Source organism: Balaenoptera musculus, chromosome 1, assembly GCF_009873245.2.
Source record: "Balaenoptera musculus isolate JJ_BM4_2016_0621 chromosome 1, mBalMus1.pri.v3, whole genome shotgun sequence".
NCBI lineage: Eukaryota > Metazoa > Chordata > Mammalia > Artiodactyla > Balaenopteridae > Balaenoptera > Balaenoptera musculus.
In genome coordinates this window covers 152,590,523-152,610,335 of record NC_045785.1, presented here as the reverse complement: position 1 = coordinate 152,610,335, position 19,813 = coordinate 152,590,523, and the positions used below count along the sequence as shown (strand labels likewise).

The following is a 19,813-nucleotide window of genomic DNA, read 5'->3' as shown; positions in this document are numbered from 1 at the left end:
GGCAGCGCTGAGGAGGAAGTCAACCTGGGCCACAATGACAGGATCACCTCCAGACCTACTGAAACCCCACAGACGGGTTCCTTGCCTCCCTGCTCCCCAGATGTCCTACCTCTTCTACAAAGATTTTCTGCTGTTCCTCCCACCAGTCCTGGGAAATTTTGGAGGAACAAGGGCATGGGGAAGGCAGGGTGTGTGGCATGTAGAAGCAAATGGGAAAAGGAAGGCCAAGAAAGTCAGAGTGACTTGCCTAGGTTGCAGAGGAACAAGGAAGAGACCCCTCCAGAATAATTGGAGTAATAATAACAGTCTGAATTTGTTGCTCACATACTGTGGCCAGGCACCATTTCAAGACTTTCTATGCATTAACTTGGGCACTATGCCCAAGCCCATCTCTGCCCACTGTATTCTCATGGGCAATGTGACAGACCTAGTCAGAAATATGACTTGGAGGAGATTCCAGTGGGCTTTCTATTGAATGAGTTCACTGTGGGGGAATTAAGATTTTGATGAAGCCCAAGAGGGGTTTCTGCTCTGGTCTGTGCCCTCCCCACAGAGTCCATTTCCCCTTTGTTCCCACCCCCAGCTCCTTAGCTCTGCAAGACTTCCAGATCCCCCTTGCCCCAGATGTGACCCCGTTCCCCTGCCAAGCCTGGGGAATTGTCCGTACACCCACCTCTCCTCTTCCCTTCTCACCTTCTACTTCCCCTAAGCCTCACGGCCCCCCTCTAGGTCTCTCCAGCAACTCAGGACCCGCCCTCCTTACCTCCACAGTGGGGGAGGGGGCAGGGGCACCCTTTTGTTCCTCAATATTGTCACATGGCACCTGCTATTTATCCCTGATCCGGTGGGGGATGGTAAGCGGTGGAGGGGCTGACACCGTTTGATGGGAGGCCAGACCCGGTGATACACACCTATGGCAATAGAGCACTCGACTTTTTTCAGCCATGCTGACATCATTTGGCAAGGCTGTGTGTTTGTTTAACTAGGGATCAAGTCTTCATGTTCCCTATGCCTCTCTCCCTTTATTGCCCCCTCTTTCACCTTCCCACCCCTAACCTAGCATTGTAGGAGCCCTCTCTGGGGGTCCCTGGGAGCCCCTGAACTCTCTGAGAACGCGGGGAGCATCTAGGAGAGGCGGTGCCCCCACCTCGCTGCCAGCTCACCCTTTTCCGCCTCTCCGTCCCATCCCCCTCTCCTCCTAGACCTGAAGGACTGGCTGGGGATGAAGTAACCTCCCCGCCTAAGCCCCACCCTGCCTCAACCCCTATTCTTGGAATTAGGAAGTATGATGAGGGCACCTCCTCACCAGGAGCTGGGGCAGCTGGCGTGCTTGCAGATTTGCCACTCTGTCTGTCCCTATCCTGGGAAAGCCAAGGCCAGGAGAGGAGTCAGAACCCCCAGCAGAGCCCTCACGAAAGTCCTGTATCACTGGCTGGGATGGAAGGTCACCAGGGTTGTCTGATGCCACTCAGGGATGCCAGAGGGCAGGGTCAGGGTTGTCTCTGGAAGGTCGGGGCCCCTTCCAACAGGAGCACTTGAGTTGGAGTCAAAGGCCTGGTTCAGTTCCCATCCCACCTCTAAGACTCAGTTTCCTCATCCACAAAATGAGAGAATTGGACTTGCCTAGTCCTCAGGTTGCCTCTGGGCCAAGCTTTCTGAGGCTGATGGGCTGCTGGGCTCTCATTTCTGTACACAGTGCACACTCAGGATTAAGAAAGCTCCCAGAGCCTTCTCCCCTTCAACACCCTATTTCTGGAATAAGATGAGGAGCGTATGGGAAAAGGGGCAGATTTTGCATTCCAGCAAAGCAAGGGATCTTCTCTCCTCTGTCAGCCTGTGTAAGAGGGAACTCCCCTAGCATCTAACCCCATTTGTATAAAGCCTGCCCACAGGGGCAGAAACAGTCCTGCGTCATCCAAATTCATCTGTGCTCTCAGAAGAATTTCCAACACCATCACCCACTTTCCTGCCTCCCTTCCCCGGAAGCCAACAGTGGTGTACAGGCTGGACAGGTCCCAGTAAAGGAAATTCAAGGAGAAAGAGATCCCAGGCCAGGGTGGTCAGGAAAGTCTTCATAGAAGAGGAACAGGTGGGCAGGGAGAAGGAAGAGAGGGAGGAGAGGGGAGGAGGAGGAACCTAGCAGGTCTTAAGGAGGGGCAGGGCTAAAAAGGCAGAATGAGTCAGGGCATCTCAGGTAAGGAGGAAAGAGTGGACAGAGCCCCTGAGGGAAAACTGAGGAAGCTTGCTCAGGGGATGCTGAGTGGACAGCTTGGATGGAGTGGGCAGACCCAACCTACAAATCTACTGAGTCCACCAAAACAAGGCCAGGTGGTGTAAGGACGAACATGCCAGAATAAGGAGTCTGGGCTTGATCCTCCTGGAAATGAGGAAGCTGAGGTTTTCTGAGCAGGGGGTGTGGGCTGGGGAATCGGTCAGAGGGCTAATGCAGTAGTCCAGGTGTGAGATAAGACCTGAGAGAGACACTGGAAGGAAATAGCAATGGGATTTGATGAACTACAGAATGTGGAGGCTGGCAGGAGGGAAAAGGCAGGGAGAAGTGTGCGGGGTGGGGAAAGGTGTCACTGAGGAAATGGGGGAATGGGGCAGGGGGAGCCGGGTTAGGAGGTTTAGTAGGATCAGACATTGACAACCCCTCTCCCCACAAACACACCACTAGAACTCGGAGTCTTTGAAAGTAGCCTGGGAAGGGGCTTCGGGTATCACCGCCTGCTGCTTAGCATGGAAGCAAGATCTCCCATTGCCTCCTCTTCCCTCTTCTGGTTCAGCCCCCTTGAAAATTCTGGCTATTCCTTTACAAGTGGTCTGTTCGGTGGCCAGGCATTGACTCCCCAAACAATGAGTCTTCCTCTGAAGCCGGGCTGGAGCTCTGGATTCTTCCAGAGGGTCACGATCCCCATTTATTGCTCCCATAGGGCCCGCCAGGCAAAGCACCTAGAAAGTCGGACACTTCCTGATCCAAAGAGAGGGTGGAAAGGGGAAGGAGGAGCGAGGCCATCCTGCCTTACCGGAGGCAAAGGGCTGGAAGCCTCTGAATAGTCTCTCCCAAGAGGAAGGAAGCACCTTCCTATCTTAATCATAATAATCATCTCCGTTACGATTTACTGGGTGCCCTTGGAAGACCAGCCACTTCACACCCATGATCTCATTGAATCCTCATGGCAAACACCTGGGACTGTTATCATCCCCATTTACAGATGAAGAAACTGAACCTTTGAACCCAGGTCACTCTGGCTCCAAAGCTTGTGCTGTTTACCTTAAGCCACTCAGTCTCTCTCTTCTCCCACTGAAATGTCTCACGTGCCATTGCTCTTATTCTTTTCTGCCCATGTCTTCCCTGAAACAGCATTTATTGATTCACTCAACAAGCATTTGTTGGGTGCATATTAAGTGCCCAGGCAAGGGCCTGGGCACAGACACTGTGGGCAGGCTCATTCCCCCACTTCCCTGCCAGTTGGGTAGCATCCGTGGGGTTTTGCCAGACACCCAGCCCAAGCTTACAGGTCCTGGTGGGCCTCAGGGTCCTGAGACCCCCTGAGTGGAATGCACCAGCCTGACCTTCATCCACCTGGGCACAGTCTTATCCACGACAGCAACTCACGTTTGCATCACTCTTTACATTTTACACAGGCTTTTCTTGTCCATTTATTCATTTGATCCTCAAAAAACCCTTGTGAGGCGGATATGGTACCCCAGTTTTACTGACGAGGAATCTGAGGTTCAGAAAGGCAGTGCTGCTCCTTCCGCCTCACCAGTAAAGCCAGTGCTGCCCCTTCCGCCTCACCAGTAAAGCCAGTGCTGCCCCTTCCGCCTCACCAGTAAAGCCAGTGCTGCCCCTTCCGCCTCACCAGTAAAGCCAGTGCTGCCCCTTCCGCCTCACCAGTAAAGCCAGTGCTGCCCCTTCCGCCTCACCAGTAAAGCCAGCACCAGAACCCAGATTTCTGGGCCCTTAGTGCATTTTCCACCTCTTCCCCGGTATTCTCTTCTACAAAAGGCATCAACCAGCCTGTTCCCCTCTGATAACCTCTCATTCACCCAGGTGCTCCCCTAGGAAGCCAGTGGGGGAGCATCCTGAGCCCCCCGTGTGGTTTCTCACTCTTAACTCCATCTTGAATCTTTTGCCAAACTGGCCACGGCCATCCCACACTCCCCACCTCGCAGACGTAATCTCCCTCTAAGCCTGTCCCATCTCTTTCCTCACCCTCCTTCTTCCTCTGAGGTCCTCCAGGTGGGCTTCTCCCAGCTCTGGGGGGCAGGGGACAGGAGAGCAGACCAGCAGTTGGAGGATGGAGGAGGGAAAGATCCCTGCAGGGAGCTCCTCTGGGCCTCAGGGGCCCTGGCACTTAGTCCTGCCCTGCTCAGCACCTGGAACGTCAGCAAGGTTGCGCAAAAAGCTAGGAGGAGAGGCACCAGTACACAAGGGTGGGGGAAAGGTTAGACACAGGAAGCCGTGGGAGAGCCAGCCACCGCAGACCATCTTGATTTCCCCAAACACACCATTGTCCCCCTGGGGAAATCTGTTGGTGAAGTCCTAGGCGGTTCCTTTAAGAAGGGTCCTCTTGAGGTCACCTCAGCCATCCCCCGCCCCCAGGCAGGCTGTTTTCTCTCTTTCTTCCAAGCTGACCGGCTGAATGGTATGAGACTTTCTGCCAGGGAAACTGAGGTCTAGGGAGGCAGAGGGGCTTGTGGGGACACCACGGGACGATGTGGGGAGGGTGGTAAGGGGGAGGGGGGAGAGGATCAACCTGCTGAATCCCAGCTGTGACTCCTGCCCTTGCACTCCCACCTCCTTTTTGCCTGGTGTTCAGCGGGGGTGACGGTGATGTAACAGGTGTGGAGTGCCAGCCACGTGCTGGGTGCCAAGCAAAACAGCCAGGGTGAGTGTATGCATCATCCGTGTCTGGGAAGGAAGGCCACCAAAAGAAGTGAGTCTGGTGGAAAGACTTGAAAGAGGGAAGGGAGGCACCCTGCTGGCTGGGGGCGGGGAAGACAGAATAAAAGTCTGCTGAGCTAGGATTAGAGAGAGAAGGTCCAGGCCGGAGCTGGGAAGGGATGCCCCTCGTTCTTCCCTACTCTGCTTCTCCCAAATCTTGTAAATGTCCCAGACATGAGCCAGCCCAGGCCCCGCTACGTGGTAGACAGAGCTACCTACTCCCTCACCCTCTTCGATGATGAGTTTGAGAAGAAGGATCGGACATACCCACTGGGAGAAAAACTTCGCAATGCCTTCAGGTAATGTGGCCCAGAGCCCAGACTCCTCTCTCTTCTACTCCCCACCAAAATCTTCCTGTACCAGGGCATGACTCCAGTACCAGTGTTCCTAAGACAGAACGTGGGGAAGCCTCGGGGAGGTGAGATTCTGAACCCTGAATTTGAGATCCTACACCTCATCTCTACTGAGACCCCCAAGGAGGATGGGGAGTGGGAGCAAGGACCATCCACAGGCTCAGAAGGGCTGTAAATCATCCCCAACCCCCTGCATGAGGTCTCGCCATATTCTCAGTCCACTCAAGTCTCTCCTGGAATCTTAAGGGAGCTGGAGAAGGGCATGCTACCATATGGGGGTGGGGAGCTGCAGAGCCTTTACTGCTCCTGTCCCTTCTCCTGTCCTTTCCTTATCAAGAAAAATCTGAAGCCTCCCCAACCCCCGTGCACTTTGTCCTCTTTCCCTCCTGGATGCTCCTTCCTTCTCCTGGTCCAGACAATGCCCAAAGACAGCCCCTAAATTCCTGGGCTCTCCTAAAGTGTACCTACCAGGATGTGATCTCACCAGCCCCTGGGCTCTTTCCTCTCTCAGATCCGTGGAACTGTGCTGGCGGGTAGTGAAACCACGCCTATGAGGAGGGGGCTCCACAAGGTGATCTATACCCACACTCCAGGAGCCTGAGGCTACGAGCTTTATCTTCCCCCTTCCCAGACGTCTGGCAGACCTCCCTCAGGCTTCACCGGGGTCTGGTTTGCTCTTCCTCACTCCCCTGGGGAAACAGCTGATTCAGTTACCTGAATTGAGGTCACTGGCAATGACTGAAGTAGAGATGCAGGTGGAACTGGTTCAGACTGGGGGAATCACCCACTTGAGTCTTCACTAAAAGCCCCAGCCCAACCCTACATCTCCTGGGAGGCTCCATCTCTGCCCGGTTACAGTCAAGACCTTGGGTGCCAGCATCCAGGCACCATAGCCACAGCTGGGTCCCTCAGGCAGGTGGGCTCTGCCAGTCTTTATGCCCAAAGAGTTTAAGTTTGGGTTGTTACTGTACTGGAGGGATGAGGGTATCTGCTGTTGTCCTAAAAGATTAGGATGATGGATACCATAAAGTGATGCAGGGAGCTAACAATTCCCATGTGGCTGGCAGGAGAGCCTTGAACAGTACCTGGCACACAGAAGGTGCTCCAGTAAATATTTGTTTAATGAATGAATGAATGAATGTCTAGAAAACTAATCTCTCTGCCCACTTCCCGTCTGGCTTCTGGAACCTCTGTATGGGTGTTTGGCATCTGTTCCCAGTTCTTCTCTCAGGCTTCAGATTGCTTTGCTCAATATATGACAGGCTTGCAAGTAAGGCTGGGCACGTACAAGCCCTCGAGTGGGTGGTTTTTCTTCCCCACCCAGCTCTCCATTCACGAGTCCAGTTTTCCCTGCCACAAACAAACATGAGAGAGTACCTGCAGGCCTGATTCTCTCTTAGGACAAGCCTTTAGAGATACTTTAAGCTATTTACTACCAGTCCAACTCCCCATCCACCATCCCAGGGATGGGAAAGGCACTACCCACCGCAGAGGAGACCAGGGAGTCAGATGGTGATGGTGATGGTGATTCTGTTCCTTGAAGTGCTGGTTGGAACAGAAAATCTACCCAGACTTTACAGGGTACAAAGCATTGTCTGTGCTGATTTCAGTTTTGGGTGACATCCAGGGGACCCAGTGTCAGGGAAACTATTGTTGAGCAACAGCAAAGAGCAGGAATTGGTGCTGGGCAGGAAAGGAGGTCTAATCAGAGAGGGCCAGTGAGTCACCAGATGGGCCCTGAGTATTTGAGTTCCCTCAGCTGGGAGAAGAAAAGCAAATGCCTCCCACCCCCTTCTAGTCATCAATCCACCAGCTGTCACCCTTGAGATTGAAGGCCCTTGTTTTTACCACTCCTGAGTTTCTAATGAAAGGACCTCAAGGTGTTCAGCAAACAGGGGAGGGATCAACTCTCCCCACCCTGTGTTAACCAACAGTTTCCCCATTCTTCCCTCTCCTGATGAATTAACACGGGAAAGAGCTCCAGCACTGGAGTCATCACACACAAAGGATGGTAGGTCAGCAGAGGCGCACCCTGCAGGGACAGTGGAGCCTTCCTCTGGGGGGGAAGTTCCCAGAAATATGGCAGCAGCCCCCACTCAGACTGAGTTTCAATTCAGACCCATTCTTTCACTTATTCATTCATTCATTTCTTCAACAGATATTTACTAAGCACCCCAGTGTAATGCACGAAGTATACAAAGCTGAACAAGAGAGCCAGACTTCTCTCCATGTTGGGTTTACTGTGTAGTGGGAGAGATAGATGAAAAGCAAGAAATTACAACACAAGGTACACACAATGCTGCAGGAGCCCAGAAGAGGGTGCCCAGGCCTGTGTTCAGTCAGACCAGAGAAAGGCCATCTGAGGTGGAGGCTGGACTTGACACCTCGGCAGGCTCAGCCACCACAAAATCCATGCCTTTAAGCCAAGTCTTATAGACTTCCCAGGTGAGCGGTCAGCAATCAGAAGACCTCCAGCTGGTGCCCAGGGCATGGTGATGGCTCTCAAGGGAAAGTCCTGCCGCATAGTGTGGGTGCTCACTGAATTTTGCATGAATGAGTGAACGAATGGATGAATGACCAAGAACAGGATATTATAATCTATTCCCAACTCAGAGTGTCCAAGCTGCGCAGTGCTAACTGGAAACCTGCCCTCTTCCCCTCCAGATGTTCCTCGGCCAAGATCAAAACCACAGTGTTCAGGCTGCTCCCCGTGCTCTCTTGGCTCCCCAAGTACAAGGTCAAAGATTACATCATCCCTGACCTTCTTGGCGGCATCAGCGGTGGATCCATCCAGGTCCCACAAGGTAAGGGGATCCCCTCAGCCAAGCCTATTTCTCTCCCCACCCCATCCTCTGTGACCCCCATAACCCAACCATGCCCCTGGACGTTCACTGTCTTGGTCTTCTGCAGGCATGGCGTTTGCTCTGCTGGCCAACCTTCCTGCAGTCAACGGCCTCTACTCCTCCTTCTTCCCCCTCCTGACCTACTTCTTCCTGGGGGGTATCCACCAGATGGTGCCAGGTAAGGCCTCTCCCCTCTCAGCGGGCAGGTGACCTGGACCACGAGGATGGGCGGTGGGTGGCAAAGGGGGTTGGGGTGATTTCCCATCTGCATTCTCCTCTAGCTGGTGCTGCTTGGTCCTGGAGAGACCATCACTGTGAGTGTCAGTCCCAGGTCTTCTGTGACCTTGGAGAAGCCACTTAGTTTCCGTGAGCTCAGTTAGCATGACCTGTGGGGTCTCCCTCCCTGGAATGTGGGGAAGACTTGGTGGAACAAGATAATGCCATAAAGTGCTGAACAGATGTGGGAGATTACCATCTAACTCCCAGACTGGTCCCAGCAGACCACTTCAGGGACATATGGAGTTCTCCGGTGCTAAGTGAGGTGGAGAAAAAGGGCCTGATCACAAGGCCTGTTTCTGGCGCAGGCTCTGCTTATGTTTCCAAGCCCATTTCCTCATGTGTCCAATAAAATAATATTAACAGTTGGGGTGAAAGCACATTGAAGAGTTGTAGATCATGGTTAGATGTGAACGGTTACTGTTATGCTGGAGAGGAACCTTGGAGGCATGGGGCCCAGGAAGCATTCCTGGGCCCCTTTCTGGTTTCCACGGGTGTGGTCCAAACCTCTGACTTTTGCTGGCTGGGTGGGGCACCACAGGTACATTTGCCGTTATCAGCATCCTGGTGGGTAACATCTGTCTGCAGCTGGCCCCAGAGTCAAAATTCCGGGTCTTCAACAATGCCACCAATGAGAGCCATGTGGACACAGTGGCCATGGAGGCCGAGAGGCTGCACGTGTCGGCAACGCTAGCCTGCCTGACTGCCATCATCCAGGTGAGGGGGGCGGCCTCCATCTCTGCCGGGGCCCCACCTCAGGAAGGCACCAGCCCACCCTGCCCCTGCCTCAGAGTTCCAGTTTTGACATTAAAGCTGACTTAGGGCTCTACGTCCTCCCTCTTCCCCACTTCAAGGCTACAAATGGCATTGAAAATTCAGAGTATCTCTCCTTACCTGTCTCCAGCAGGTGCATAAGACCAGCATCTACACCTAATAAAACTGTCCTGAGCTAATGACTGTCTAAAGGACTTTTGGCCTCTCTCCACTACCCTTTCCAGTGCCCAGCTCTCTGCCAGCACAGTCTTCCAGTTTCTCTGCTAGGTTTTATGAAGGCAAACGCAGCAGGACAGAATGTAAGAGCAGGAAGCAACCTTAGAGGTTTCATTCATTGATTCATTCAGTTAATGTTTTTTGGTTGTTTCACTGTGCCAGGAACTGGGCTAGGCTCTGGGGATAAAAGATAAGTAAGAAAGAAGCCCAGTTCTCAAGGAGCTCACAGCCCAGCAGAGGAAGTAGCCATATCAACAGATAAACGTATAGGCAGTGAGATCAGCAGCATAATGGAGCTATGTACAAATAGCTTCAGGAACACCAAAGAGAAAGTCAGGGAAGGCCTCTCCTCAAAGAGAGGAGGTGACATTTGACCTCAGTCTAAAAGGATGAGTAGAAGTTGACCAGTAACCAAATGAACAAGGCATGGAAGGGACAGTCCAGGCAGGGGGAACAGCACCCCCAAGGCACTGAGGCCTAAGAGAGTGTGAACTGACCAGGGAATGGCAAGACAAGGAGTTTGGTATGGCCAGAGGGCAGGGGGCCTTTGGGGAATGGACCAGAGAAGAGGCTAGAAAGGTAGGCAGGGGCCAGACAATGAAGTCTGAAGTCCGTCCCCAAGCAGTGGCTTTGGGTCTGATTGGCAGTCGGTTTGGACCACTCAGACTATGGAGAAGATGACGGATGGGAGGTAGATGAGAATCAAGGCAGGGGACCTGTTGGGAGACTATGTAGAGGCCCAGGCAAGAGTGATAAGGTCCTAGACGAGGGTGGCGGCCAAGGAGATGAGGGGGTAGACTTGCGGAACCTTTTGCCAGGAACAAAATGAACAGGGGTTGGTCATAGATTGGAGGTGGGAGGTGAGGGATGATGGCCCCCAAGTTTTTGGTTGGCCAACTGGGTGGGCAGCGGTGTCAATTACTGAGAGAGGAAACACTGGTGAGTACCAGGTTCATTTTACAGACGAGGAAACTGGAGCCAACAAGGTGAAGTGTCAGAGGCCTGTGCCCTGAGGGACTAAAGGTCTGCTGGCAGGAGAGGGCGAGACAAGGTCATGATGGACTCATTTCCCTAGAGCTGCTGCTATCCCAGGGCTGCACGGAACTCCAGCCCTGGGTTTGAGCCAGGCAGGTGTGGGAGCTGCTGACCCATCTTGGTCTCCCCCCGCCACCCCTCTCCTCTCAGATGGGCCTGGGCTTCGTGCAGTTCGGTTTTGTGGCCATCTACCTCTCTGAGTCCTTCATCCGGGGCTTCATGACAGCTGCTGGCCTGCAGATCCTGATCTCCGTGCTCAAGTACATCTTCGGACTGACCATCCCCTCCTACACAGGCCCAGGGTCCATCGTCTTTGTGAGTCTAGGAACGCACCCCTGTGAATAGAGAGGGGCTTGAGCAGACACATGAGCCAAGTTCACTGTCTTAAGAAGTTCAGAGAGGATTCCAAGAAGTTCCCACTTTGGGAGGGAGTGTCAAACACGTGACCTTGAGGGCTTGCTGAGGTTCTCTGTGGTTAAACACTGCAGAAAAGCAGAGGTACACTCTCCATCAGTTCCCCGTTCCAGTGCCTCAACCCCTCCCTGCCTGGGAAGTCTTTCCTTGTGTCTAATCTCCATCCCTCCTCCTTTAGCTTGAACTCTTTCTAGAGAAAGAGGAAGGGAATCTGCCTTCCCATCCCAGCATGAGCTCCAGACATGCCCTTTGGGAGAGGGTGGTGGAAAGTGGGATCCTGAGCAGGATCTGGATTCTGCTTTGGTGCCTCCGCGAGAGCTGATGACACCCCTTCACTGGCTCAGATGCTGGGTGGGAGTGGTATGGGAGGAAGGGGTGGGAGCCCACGAGCATGATGCTCTCTCCCACAGACCTTCATTGACATTTGCAAAAACCTTCCCCACACCAACGTCGCCTCGCTCCTCTTCGCCCTCATCAGCAGCGTGTTCCTGGTGCTGGTGAAGGAGCTCAACACCCGCTTCATGCACAAGATCCGCTTCCCCATCCCTACAGAAATGATCGTGGTAAGGACCTTGCCCAGGCAAGAGAGGCTGTGAAAAAAGGAATCCAGCTCCAGTCAGAGCCAAGGGAGCCCCTCTACCCACCCGGCCCCCCGCCCACTCGCCCACTGTGAGCCAGCAGGACAGAAGTCAGGGGTGAATCCACTCCTTCCCCCTGTATATGGCTCCCACTCTTCCTGATCCTCAGGTTGACCCCCCTCAAGGAGGCAGGGGAGTGGGATCTGGGGTCCCCAAAGAAAAGGGAAGGCTTGAGAGGGACCCCTGCCCTGGCCCCAACTTATAGCCAATCCCAATTCTCCACTTTGGGGTTTGCAGGTAGTGGTGGCAACAGCTATCTCTGGGGGCTGCAAGATGCCCAAAAAGTATCACATGCAGATCGTGGGAGAGATCCAACGAGGGTGAGTCCAGGTGGCTGGGAAGCCTGGCCCCACACCCACTGCACCCCCCCAGGTTCAGAGTCAGAGATGAAATGAACTCTATGAAAGTACATTATAAACTCTGTGACACTGACCAGCTATGAATTATTACTATTACTAATTGTGGAGAAGAGCCACACAATGCTGGCTGTTTCCTGACGGTGAGTCACGAAACACTCCCCGCGAAAGTCTCATTTGATGGACGCTGTTAAAGCAAAGCCGCTCTGATCAGCCCTTCTCTGGTTCTCCGCCTTGCTCTCATACATTGGCTCTTTTATCCACGTGGAAAGGAAGCCGTTAGGACTAACAAAATTCACTGAGCGTCTACTCTGTGCCAGGCACCACACTGGGCCTTGGGAGGGGAGGGGAGGTGCTTATGCTGCAGAGCTGGAGCAGGCAATGGAGAAAAGGCCCCGCAGCACTGGGGGCTGCGGATATGCGGACGAGTGCGCGTGAAGAGTCCAGAATCTGGATGTGAACAAATAAGGCCCTACCGCTTACTAGCCCTGTGACCTCAGGCAAGTTATGTTCTCTAAGCCTCGGATTTTTGCTTTGTCAAGGGGAGTGATGGTAGCGGCCCTGCAGTATGGTACTGAGGATTCAAACTGAAAGGGGTAATTCATGTAAAGGCCCTGGCACAGAGTGGTGCCCAGCCGGTCCCTGTGGGTTGATGAAGATCGCGGTGCCCTCCCTCTCCTCACGCCCTTGGGCCCTGCCTCCTTTCTGGCTCCTTGGCAGGTTCCCCACTCCCGTGTTGCCTGTGGTTTCACAGTGGAAGGACATGATTGGCACAGCCTTCTCCCTGGCCATCGTGGGCTACGTCATCAACTTGGCTGTGGGCCGGACCCTGGCCAGCAAGCACGGCTATGACGTGGATTCTAACCAGGTAGGTCCGGCCACCCCCAGCAGGGCTGAGCAGGAAGGGCCAGGACCCACAGAGGCCTGGCAAGAGATGTTCTGGGGCTCTGGGCTTAGGTGAGGAAGGCTGCCTGCTAGTGGGGAGGGGGGACTCTAACACCAAAAGGCTGACTTCTACTTGATTGGGAGTATGTAGCTTTATAGCAGTAGGGTCACTCTCAAGTTCAAGATCCAGCTTGCAAGGACAACTGTGTTTGGTCTGTACCCTGCACCCCACCCCCAGCTTCCAATCCTGTGCCCACAGGAGATGATCGCCCTGGGCTGCAGCAACTTCTTCGGCTCCTTCTTTAAAATCCATGTCATTTGCTGTGCTCTCTCTGTCACTCTGGCTGTGGATGGAGCTGGAGGAAAATCCCAGGTGAGCGCTGGACCAGGGGAGTGTGGGAGGGATGGGGGAGTAGCAGAACAATTGCCCCGGAGAAGCCAGGCCAGCTGCTTCTCCAACCTTCCTCTCCCCTCCTTAGCCTCCAGTTGACCAAAGGCATCTATTGGAAACAAAACAAGAGCGAGAATTTCACACCTATGCCCTGTTTCCAAACTCTTTCTCTGAATAGATGTCAAGCCTGTGCGTCTCCCTGGTGGTGATGATCACGATGCTGGTCCTGGGGTCCTATCTCTACCCTCTCCCCAAGGTAAGAGCACAGCACGAGAGCAGAGACCAGCGAGAGACTCCAATAAGAGCAGGTCCTAAGAGCTGTGTGGCACTTTACAGATTACAAAGTGCCATCATTGTCATACTTTGTCCTAGTCACAACCTGTGAAGTAGTAACGCAGGTTTTACTCTCCCCATTGTACAGGTGAGGGAAACTGAGGCTGAGAGGGTCTAGGTGATCTGCTTGTGGTGACAAGGCTCACAAGTGCAGGGCTGGTCACAAACTCCAGCCTTCTGACTTCAGAGTCCACGCCCGAGTCAATGTTTACAAGTCAGTGTGGGCGCCTGGCTAGGAGGGCTCTAGGCACGGGCTGTGTGGGGATGAGGGAAAAGGGGAAGGGCAAAGATGGGGCCAGGGGCTCTATGACTCTAGCACCTGCACTCCAACCCTAAGACTGAATGCAAAGATTTGGGGTCTCTGCCAGCAGAGATGTTCTAGAACTGCAACTCTGTCCTGCCAGGTTTCAGGGTCAGGTGTTTGCAGGAAAGGCAGGAAAAAGTGGACACCCCAGGTGACAAGGAACAATGTTCTGCTTCCCCAGGCTGTGCTAGGAGCCCTGATTGCTGTCAACCTCAAGAACTCCCTCAAGCAACTCGCCGACCCTTACTACCTGTGGAGGAAGAGCAAGCTGGACTGTGTAGGTATTGGGTGGCCTCTGGGTACCCATTGTGCCCTTGCCACCTCCTCCAACCCCACAGCCCTGTCATTTCTTCTGTCAGTGATCCCTCTGGTCGGCTGCTCGCTGATTAGCATAACCGAGTGCTAACAGCTCAGGTTTTGGAGTGAGACATCTTATGTTCAAATCCTAACTCAGCTGTTCACTGGCTTTATGACCAATGGAGAGTCCCTTAACCTCTCTGAGACTTGGCTTTCTCATCTGTGAAATGGGTATCTTATACTCTCTACCCCCCACCTCAGGATGCTTATGAAATGAGATAATACGAGTAAGGAGCACATTGTCGAATTGTATCTTGTGTTCAATAAAATTTAGCTATTATTATTTTTATGATTTATAGTTCCAAAGAAAGCTAAATGAAATCATTTTAAAAAACAAAAAAACCTAGAACATAAAGCCAGCGGACCAGGATCTTGAGCAGGTTACCAGACTTCTCTGGAGTTCTGTTTCCTCATCTGTAATGCGGGTGATGGTCATGACTGCGTCACACACTGGCTCTGAGGATTAAATGAGATCATAATGGGAAAGCACCATGTAGCCATAAAACAATCAGCAAACATGACTTATTGTTTTGATTAGTCACATTCCCAACGCATCTTCCACTGGGCAGTTGAAATGAGGCTACCATATATTGATGACACTGCCTCATTCCCACTTAAGCCCCACCATAAGCTGTGAGAAAGGATTTACTAACCTTCTTTCAAGATGATGAAACCAAGCCTCAGAGAGGTTTAGTAACACATCAAAGGCCACAGAAGTAGTAAGTGGTAGAGTCAGGACTGGAACCCCAAATCTTAGACTCCAAACCTCTGGACTGTACTGTCTCCTAGGGGAGAAGGTACACTTGCACAGTATGAGAAGGAAATCCTTAAAGCCAGAGAAGTGAGTGGTCCATCTGGGTTCCCCAGGGAGTGAGGGATGAGGATAGGGAGAAAAATGATGTCCCAGTTCCCACCCCGAGAGATCTGCTTTTATCACATCCCAACAATCCCCCCCACTATGACAATAGTTCCTGATATTTACATAGTGCTTTGGGTTCCCATCTGATCTTCACAATTCTCTATAAGAGTGTGGGCAGATTTATTTCCTTCAGAGGAACATGGGGGACTCTAAAACACCACAGGAGGCAACTGTCAAAACTGCATCCAATCCTGCCCCACAACGCACACAACCAGGCCCCAGGCTATCAGATCAGGAAATGTAGCTGAGCACATGTCAGGCACACAGCTTACTATCAGATGGAGGAATGGAACTCAGGTTTACTGAGCACTCACTGGGCGTCCATCACTAGGCTAGGACCTTATCTTCCTTAACTCTTTAATCCTTTCATGAAGCTGGTATTATTATTCCCCCTTTGTGAATTAGGCAACTAAGGATCACACAGCTAGTAAGTAGGCGAATGAAATTTGGAACCCAGGCATATCTGACCCAAGACTCCTACTCTTCTCACTGAGCCATCCTGACTCCCTGTGTATGCTGGGGTTGTCTATTAGCAACCAGACAAGATCAGGGAGCCACACTCAATCTAAGGGAAATGGGCAAGTGTAACCAAAGCTCAGTTACATAAAACAGTGCAAAAATGCCATGAAAAGGGAAGGGTGGGTCTGAGGTTGTGCTCGCAGAGAATGACCTTGGCTGATCCAGGAAGACTTCCCCAAAGGGGCAGTATTCTCCCCAGGCCTGCTTTGACGTCTCTCTCTTCACAGTGCATCTGGGTGGTGAGCTTCCTCTCTGCCTTCTTCCTGAGCCTGCCGTATGGTGTGGCAGTGGGTGTCGCCTTCTCCATCCTGGTTGTGATCTTCCAGACTCAGTTGTAAGTAACAGCCCCTCCCCACAAGGCACAGCAGTGGGGCCCCTGGGCCAGTCTGCCAAGGGCTCCCATGTGAGGCCTGGCCCAGCCCACTGTGTACTGTCACCTTCTGGGCCTGGCACTGGAGGGGCTACCAGGCCCAAGGAGACCCTGGCCCAGCCAGGACTTTCGGCACAGGCTGGGCTGCCTGACTTCCCATATCCTGAAAACCCAGGGGAAGCCATCACAGTCTTGGAGGGCTGGGGGACCAGAGTAAGTAGGAGTCAAGCAAGTGGGTGAGACTCAGTGCCCTTTCAAGGGTGCTACTAGACCCCAGACCAAATGGAACCCCACCCCAAGGGAACAGCAAGCCAGAGGACAGCTACGTCCTTGCTATAAAAACATTAAGTGGGCTTCCCTGGTGGCGCAGTGGTTAAGAATCTGCCTGCCAATGCAGGGGACACGGGTTCGAGCCCTGGTCCGGGAAGATCCCACACCTGTGCTCTAGAGCTCTCGAGTCACAACTACTGAGCCCATGTGCCACAACTACTGAAGCCCACGCACCTAGAGCCCATGCTCCGCAACAAGAGAAGCCACCTTAATGAGAGGCCTGTGCACTGCAACAAAGAGTAGCCCCCGCTGGCCACAAATAAAAAGAAAGCCCGTGCGCAGCAACAAAGACCCCATGCGGCCACAAATTAATTAATTAATTAATTTATTTATTTATTAAAAAAAAAAAAGTTAAGTGAAACAGACCAGTGGGTCCAGGCCAGGGCAGGAAGGATGCTGAATATCCGGGAAACCCTGTCTTCTCTTCTTGAGAACTCAGAACCAGGAAGTGGTGACTTTAGGGCCATTTAAGCATGTCACCTTGCTTACTCCCCACCCTTTCTCCCCCCCTGAGCCCCAGCCTGGGAGCTATGTCAAGGAGCTACCTGTCAACCCTCTAATTATAGCCCAGACACAGGCCATCAGGCATATGTCTCCAGTGCAGAAAGACAAACACAAAAACCCCAGGGTGAGGAAGGGACCCTCTCTTGGCCTGCCTCTGCCCAACCCCCAGCCCCAGTGTCCCTCCAGGCCCATCTGCTAATAGCATTCTCTTATGTTTTTCTTTTCCTTCTTCATCCAGTCGAAATGGCTATACTTTGGCCCAAGTCATGGACACTGACATTTATGTGAACCCCAAGACCTATAATAGGGTGGGTAATCCAAGCTTGTGACCTCCCTCTTTTGCCCTACCCCCACCCCAAATAAAAGGGTTTTTTTTTTAAAAAAAAAAAGCCAATAAAGATAGTGCTGCTAACTGAGCTGAGTCTTCCTGTCACAGGCCCAGGAAATCCAAGGGATAAAGATCATCACTTACTGCTCCCCTCTCTACTTTGCCAACTCGGAAATCTTCAGGCAAAAGGTCACTGCCAAGGTAAGGCTCAGTCCTCTGGTGACCAGAGGGGCTGGACAGAGCGTGCCTGGAAGATGCAAGAAAAGGAGCTGGGAGCTGAGAGCAGGCCACTTCCAAAGAGGGTAGAGGTTAAGACTGCTCTCCGTTCTCTCCCTACAGACAGGTGTGGACCCCCAGAAAGTATTGCTGGCCAAGCAAAAATACCTCAGGAGGCAGGAGAAGGGGAGAACAGTGCCCACGCAACAGAGGAAGTCCCTATTTATGAAAACCAAGGTGAACTGAAGCTAGAAACAGCCCATGCCCTCTCCCCTGCCCTCTCTGATCTTGTTACCTGGTACCCCACCTCCCAGTACCCTTGAAGTCAAAGACATCAAGTCTCTGTGGCCACTGCCTGGTGGGTATTGCCTGGTGGACATCTTCTCCTTAGATGAGGAGCTATCAGCTCTTAGGGTAACCACTGAACTCCCACGGCCCGTCCTCATTTTCTGGCTAAGATAGGATATGCCCATGGACTTATGCGCAACCCCATACGGGGAGCAGCAGTGAATTTCCTGGGGTACCCAGCCAACCTAGATCTAGCAAGGTGGATGTAGGTGTGGGAGTTCTGCGGAGAAGAAGGCAGACATGGATAAATGCAAAAAAGGAACTCAATTGTTTCCAAAGGGCCTTTCTCTCAGAGCAGAGTGGGCTGAGGCTTCAGTGCCTCTCTTGGAAGGGTTGTGGGAGACCAAACGTGCAGGCCCTACCTAAGGAAGGGGCTTTGGGAGATGCCGGTCCTATGGGCTTTTGGGGGCTTATATTCACCACCACCAGGTTCAGTTACCTCCACCTGCCCGCTCCTTGCCCCAGCTTCAGCCACAGCAAAGTCTGACTGAGTGTGATGATCCCTGACTCTCTGCCCCCCTACTCCCACCCTCCAGACTGTCTCCCTGCAGGAGCTTCAGCAGGACTTTGAGAATGGCTCCCCAACTGACCCCAACAACAACCAGACGCCTGCTAATGGCGCCAGCGTGTCCTATATCACCTTCAGCCCTGACAGCTCCACAGCTGCCAGTTGTGAGCCCCCGGCCTCTGCTGATCCCAGTGACATCCTGGCCAGCGTCCCACCCTTTGTCACCTTCCACACCCTCATCTTCGACATGAGTGGGGTCAGCTTTGTGGACTTGATGGGCATCAAAGCCCTGGCCAAGGTGAGGCCCTCGGGTGGAGGGAGTGCCAGCCCACCCCCCAACCCTAACCGTCACCCCTGCCCTCCTACACTCCCTTTCCTCGGAGCCCTCATTTCAACCAACTGAGCGAGATAGCTCACCAAGGAACCTAACAACTCCTAAGATCCCTTTTCCCCAGATGCTACCAGGACAGAATGCTCTCTGCAGAGCAGGCCCAGACAGCACAAGGCAATGCCTGCCTGGGGAGGGACACCAAAGGCAGGCCCCGCTGGTCCGCCCTGTCCTAGCACCCCTCTGTAACAGAGTCCACCCCAAGTTCCCTCTCAGGCTGCCAGGAACCCACCCCAGGGTCCTCTGAGTAGAGTTCAGCTTGGCCCTGGTTTGTGGTCTGCCGTTCCTTCCCACACTCACCCAGACGCTCTAGCGTCAGCCGGTTCTGGCCAACAGAGGAAAGAAGACATAATATCAGTGCCCCACATCCTTAGACCAAACACACAGCTCACAGGATACCTTGAATAAATGTATCCATCTGATAACTTTTCAACGGCCACTTCCGATGACAAGGAGTCAGTAAACCTCAGAGGCTGGCCCAGAGAGAAGCAGCCCAGAGAAACCGAGGGGTACAGAGAGCACATAGGCTGATGGCATCATCGGCCAGGTGCACAGGAGGCTCCATGCCCAGCCCTGGGCTCAACCTGCTTCCCTAGCCTGGACCTGGCATGAAGCTGGGCAAAGCAGTAGCCTCTCTGGGCCTCGGTCCTCCCCTGCAGTTTCTGCCTGAAGCCACGTAGTCAGGAAAGAGGTGGAGTCCAGGACTCTAAGCTACTGAAAGAAAAGATCTGGCCCCATAAGAAGGGGTCATGGGGACTTTAAGTGGCTGCCTCATTGGCAAAGTCCCATGTCCACCCGCTTTCCAGAGAAGCAGTCAGCCAGCACTCCGGGGAGAAGTGGTGTGCTTTGCTGCTATTTTTATCTTTGGCTGCCAGGGCTCTCGGGGCTGCTTATTTGTTTGGCTTCCCCTCTGATGTGCGTTTTGTGAATCAGTTTTCAGGCCCACTCAGAACATTCCTTTCCTTTTGTCTCCCTACCCAACACCCTCCCAACTCCTCTAGCTGAGCTCCACCTATGGGAGGATCGGTGTGAAGGTCTTCTTGGTGAACATTCATGGTAAGAGAAGGAGGACGTTTAGGCGACTGGAAGGCTGGCAAGGGGCTGGGGTGGGAATAGGTGGGTGGGATGCTGAGTAGTGAGTGGGGTAGAAACGAGAACAGCCAAATGTTCCCCTAAACTACTGGCTGCTCATAAGCGTTTGGGGCACAAGTTAGAAGAGACTACAGCTGGGTTAGATAACATCCTAGGGGTCTCAAT

At 53.0% G+C, this 19,813-nt stretch overlaps 1 protein-coding gene across 21 annotated transcripts in view; it reads left to right on the top strand.

Annotated features, from left to right (window-relative positions):
• SLC26A9 (solute carrier family 26 member 9) overlaps nucleotides 1–19,813 on the top strand; it is a 28,515-nt gene that overhangs the window by 2,318 nt on the left and 6,384 nt on the right. For 3 of the 21 annotated variants that reach the window (XR_005016333.1, XM_036824150.1, XM_036824132.1), the window contains exons 1-18: nucleotides 4,841–4,943; nucleotides 5,124–5,250; nucleotides 7,969–8,108; nucleotides 8,215–8,325; nucleotides 8,965–9,140; nucleotides 10,599–10,763; nucleotides 11,273–11,425; nucleotides 11,738–11,820; nucleotides 12,577–12,724; nucleotides 12,980–13,114; nucleotides 13,311–13,388; nucleotides 13,951–14,046; nucleotides 15,792–15,898; nucleotides 17,007–17,076; nucleotides 17,205–17,297; nucleotides 17,436–17,549; nucleotides 18,197–18,466; nucleotides 19,558–19,612. Coding sequence is in view for 16 of the 21 variants with exons in the window: in XM_036824150.1 (XP_036680045.1) it covers nucleotides 4,904–4,943; nucleotides 5,124–5,250; nucleotides 7,969–8,108; nucleotides 8,215–8,325; nucleotides 8,965–9,140; nucleotides 10,599–10,763; nucleotides 11,273–11,425; nucleotides 11,738–11,820; nucleotides 12,577–12,724; nucleotides 12,980–13,114; nucleotides 13,311–13,388; nucleotides 13,951–14,046; nucleotides 15,792–15,898; nucleotides 17,007–17,076; nucleotides 17,205–17,297; nucleotides 17,436–17,549; nucleotides 18,197–18,466; nucleotides 19,558–19,612 (2,161 nt within the window). In the remaining 5 variants the exon portion in view is untranslated. Of the gene's footprint in view, nucleotides 1–4,840; nucleotides 4,944–5,120; nucleotides 5,251–7,295; nucleotides 7,316–7,462; nucleotides 7,750–7,968; nucleotides 8,109–8,214; nucleotides 8,326–8,964; nucleotides 9,141–10,598; nucleotides 10,764–11,272; nucleotides 11,426–11,737; nucleotides 11,821–12,576; nucleotides 12,725–12,979; nucleotides 13,115–13,310; nucleotides 13,389–13,950; nucleotides 14,047–15,791; nucleotides 15,899–17,006; nucleotides 17,077–17,204; nucleotides 17,298–17,435; nucleotides 17,550–18,196; nucleotides 19,613–19,813 lie in introns of those variants that run through there. The other 18 variants (XR_005016336.1, XR_005016334.1, XR_005016337.1 and 15 more) reach the window with 15 other exon arrangements.